The 3,892-nt window shown below is 37.1% G+C and overlaps 1 protein-coding gene across 5 annotated transcripts; it reads right to left on the reverse strand.

Moving 5' to 3' along the window:
• Nucleotides 1-1,114: 1,114 nt before the first annotated feature.
• LOC121767572 (2-hydroxy-6-oxononadienedioate/2-hydroxy-6-oxononatrienedioate hydrolase-like) lies at nucleotides 1,115-3,324 on the reverse strand. 5 transcript variants are annotated; one of them, XM_042163875.1, is made up of 8 exons: nucleotides 3,219-3,308; nucleotides 2,904-3,142; nucleotides 2,480-2,692; nucleotides 2,318-2,407; nucleotides 2,033-2,125; nucleotides 1,815-1,910; nucleotides 1,674-1,739; nucleotides 1,115-1,597 (listed from the first exon to the last, which is right to left on the reverse strand). In XM_042163875.1, the coding sequence occupies exons 3-8, from the start codon at nucleotides 2,546-2,548 to the stop codon at nucleotides 1,454-1,456; spliced, it is 558 nt and encodes a 185-aa protein (XP_042019809.1). In that variant the 5' UTR covers nucleotides 2,549-2,692; nucleotides 2,904-3,142; nucleotides 3,219-3,308; the 3' UTR covers nucleotides 1,115-1,453. The 5 variants fall into 5 exon arrangements, with proteins under 5 accessions (XP_042019809.1, XP_042019808.1, XP_042019806.1 ...); XM_042163874.1 differs by having other exon boundaries at nucleotides 2,763-3,142; XM_042163872.1 differs by having other exon boundaries at nucleotides 2,480-3,118; nucleotides 3,219-3,324.
• Between the last annotated feature and the right edge of the window lie 568 nt (nucleotides 3,325-3,892).

Here is a 3,892-nt window from a genome sequence, read left to right on the forward strand (position 1 = left end):
TCAAAAAATCATTTACCTCTAAATAACGACAATCAAATTTCAAAATTTATGTATCGACATTTAATAAAGCATACAACAACTGTTATAAATAAAAATAATTAAGGTATACATACATACATACATACATACTAATATATTATGAGCACATTTATATTTCACCTCATTATTTCATATTTATCTTTTTATGAACACAAGTATTTAAAAATTAAAGAGTCGCGACATTATGTTCGGTTGAAACATAATTATACTACTCTATATAGCCCAAATATACTTCTGTGGATTTTGAGTATCTTTTGGTCAATCTAATACTATCAACTGATCCCAACTTATTTTTAGTTACAAAATTTAATATCAAATGATACCAATTTATTCTTATATTGAGTAACGAGGTAAAAATCATATGTACAAATTACCTATAGGACTTAAATCCAACATTGTTTAAGAATGAAAGGATTTTTTTTCTTACTCATTTCGTTCATAAAAATAATAATTTTTTTACTATTTTAGATCTTATTCTCTATTAACAACGTCCCAATCACTTTTGTATTAAAACTTGTATTACCACAGTACCTATTTTTACCTATTTTTATGAGAAGGAGGAAGTATTTTTTTTTCTTGTATCCCTTTAATAATACTCCCTCCATCCACAAAAAATGGTCACATTTTGCTATTATTAGGATGTCCATAAAAAATAGTCTCATTTCTAAAGTGAAAAGTTTATATCTCATCCTTTACCTACTTTTTCTCATCTCTCATATTTTATCCACTTTTTCACCCCTTCTCCCTTTACCTATTTTTTCTCACATTCTCTCTTATTTTATCAATTTCTCATTAAATCACGTGTCATCCACAAATAAAACTATTTTTTATGTACCAAGAGTAGCAAAAAACGAATTAAATGTAGGATGGTCACATGCATTATGTATCCAAACAGTTGTAACTTGGTAACTCCTTCCTTCATATGGAAATACATTTATCCTTTTTCGCCCCACACACAATTTAATTATCATAGACTCGGTGGTCACTATATTTCCAAAACTATGAACACACAACTAACAAAAATTAAATACTATGAACTATTTATTCATTTAAAATAAATCTATTGTTATAAATATGCCAGTATGCAAATATCTTAATTTGAATTATTTTAAAACTTTCTTTTGCTGTAATAATCTCTTAATTACATCCACAACTCGTCTATTGGATATCCACAACAAAATTTTCTCCTCAAGAAGAAAAATAAAAAAACCTCTTGCGCTTGTTCAATAGCTTGCAAACGACATAGTAAAGCTCTGTACTCTCGGATAAATAATCAAATCATCGTAAACACAATATGTGGAAAGGAATCACTCACGACTAGACGATAGGATCATTGCTTGTAAGAAACACAGGTCACTACTCACTAGCATGAAATCAAGTCCATAAAGAGGAGAAACTATAAGTCTTTAATTCCTCAAGCAACCATACATACCTTGCTCTCAGCTCGAACGAACTCTGTTATTAACTTGGAAACAGCAGCAGGCTTCTCTATGTGAAGGATGTGGCCGCACTCTGGTATTTGGCGTAACATTGCATTTGGTATCTCACTGTGCAGTCTCTGTTTAGAAAAAGAAACAACCCGTCACTTGTTCCATTCTCAACGTCCTGCAGCAGAAACTAAGACGAAAACTCACCACTGCAAGCTTATAGTCTATAATCTGATCATTTTCTCCCCATACAATCAGTGTTTTCTGCTTCACCTGCAGAAAGCAGATCAGATCATTCCTAATGGAGACTGGAGTGTAACTGTGGTGCAAGTTTTATTATATACATACATCCCTGATTTGAGCACTGACGTTGTAGCCTCCGCTTGTCATAAAATCAACAGTTGCATCAGCCCACCAAGGCAAGAGACAGTGTAGACGACCAATCTGCATCAGTGATAAGGGTTATTTAATTCAAAGGAAAATCAAATGTGTGACATATAGAAAACGGTAACATTGAAATTGTGCAGATTTTTTTCATTTTCAGTGTATCAAAGGTTGCCACTCACCTTTGCCCCTTCATAACAGGTATCCCATGTTAAGGTATTGAAAGTCAATGAAGTCGCATATAGGCGCAACGGCAAGGACTTTAACAAATATACCTGTGCATTCCAAGAGATAACATATCGATATGAACACAGGTAAGGATATAAATTCAGACAATACATGTATAATTCCACTTAAAAGCTCTTAGGCGCAAGAAAGAGGGCTAATGGCATAGCTTGATCATGAGTTTGCATTTAATGTGAAGCAAATCACCAGAACATGAACATTCAAGTTGTTGTGGAACTCACTCCAGCATATGCCATCAATTTAGGTAATGTAGCAAGGTTTCCGATGCCTTCAGCATAGACACTTGCATCAATCAAAATCAGCTTGTCGACCTAGAAATTTAACGGAAATGCCAGTCATGATCATCCACACAGATTAACAGAAAATCTCAGAACGATACTTACAGCTTCCGGGTGGTTGACTGCAAAGTCAATGGCAACAGCAGCTCCAAGACTTGGTCTGTCCAAAATCATCGGCCTCTTAACATAAGAACTCCAAAACTGGGTAAGGCCAATCTTAAATGGTAAGCTAAACTTCACATGTGTTTTAGAATGCAGCAATGATCAGCCCAAACATGTGCTTGTCGACCTCTCCCAAGAGTCGAGAGGTTCAGTTACCTAAAGACCAGGGAATCAATTAAGACAGGCCATTAGAGGATGGCAGTGTACAGTAGTGAGATTTTGGTACTCTGCAACACTACTTCATTTCTATCGTCTGAAACCGCACACGCTTAGATCTAATCCCAAAATCTTGCGAAGTTTACTTCATAATGAACGTGCAAATAATAATCTAAAAGAGTGTTCACGTAAACAGGATAGGAGAGTTCACAGCTGATAGAGGTGATCACGCTTGGAAGCCACGCTGCACGAGGGAAGCTTCTCTAGTAAAACGCAACACAACAATAAAAGTTAAGCAAGATACAATGCACATATCTAACAAGTAAAGTGAATATTAATCAAGAGAACTTGCCCAAATCAGAGAATCCCCATCCAAGAACATCAACAGCCCACGTCTCAAATCCTGCATCCTCGAGCAAAGGAAGACTGTATCTCCATTCAAAACATGAGCTGAAGGGTAAGATATGCTGAATCAAAAATAGAGCAATGTTCTCAAAATTACCAAATAATCTTCACATTCTCAAACCTATCGAATCCGTGAAGAAGAACTAAGGGGGCTGTATCAAGCTGTGCTCTCGGCTTTATGCAGCTACTCATTACGCGAGCCGTCGACAAACTTAGCTACACAGAAGTGAGGATTCCCAGTTAATTGAAATGATAGAGTTTACAAGCCATACTGATGGGGTGCGTACTAAACAAGCCCAACAGCAATGACGGCCCATCAGCCCAAAACCAAAGCAGGAGTATGAGTTCGGCATTACCAAAGAGTTCGGCCTCAGCCTACAGCTCGGTAAAAGCCATCCAATCAAGCTCTGCTCTCAGGTCGGCATCAAGCTCTACTCTCAGATCGGCAACCAAAGCAGTTCGGTCTCAGTATTCGACCGAACAAGGAGTTAGTGGACCCATACAGGATGTCCAACACACCCACTACCACGTGGTGTCAACTCAGGCCACGATCGTAGGCCATGACCTACGCTACATCCACGATCTTAGGCCATGACCTACACGACATCCACGACTTAGGGTGGTGATGCAAGCCACGATCTTAGTTCAAGATATAAATAGAACTTAGATCAGATAGAAGAGGGTTAAGCTCTCTAGAGATAAAAGACCATATAGCAAATAGCAAGTTTGTATTTGTAAGCTGTAGAAAACAGATCAAGCAATACAACTCTGCCCCCTTTTTTTCCCGTGGACGTA

The sequence above is a fragment of the Salvia splendens genome, chromosome 15, assembly GCF_004379255.2.
Source record: "Salvia splendens isolate huo1 chromosome 15, SspV2, whole genome shotgun sequence".
In the NCBI taxonomy this organism is placed as follows: Eukaryota; Viridiplantae; Streptophyta; class Magnoliopsida; order Lamiales; family Lamiaceae; genus Salvia; species Salvia splendens.

Coding starts and splice junctions, on each gene's coding strand:
- LOC121767572 (XM_042163872.1), bottom strand. CDS start 2,548: ATGATTTTGGACAGACCAAGTCTTGGAGCTGCTGTTGCCATTGACTTT. Junction 2,126..2,317: donor AATTGATGGCATATGCTGGA/GTGAGTTCCACA, acceptor TGGAATGCACAG/GTATATTTGTTAAAGTCCTT. Junction 1,740..1,814: donor TCAGTGCTCAAATCAGGGAT/GTATGTATATAA, acceptor TGCTTTCTGCAG/GTGAAGCAGAAAACACTGAT.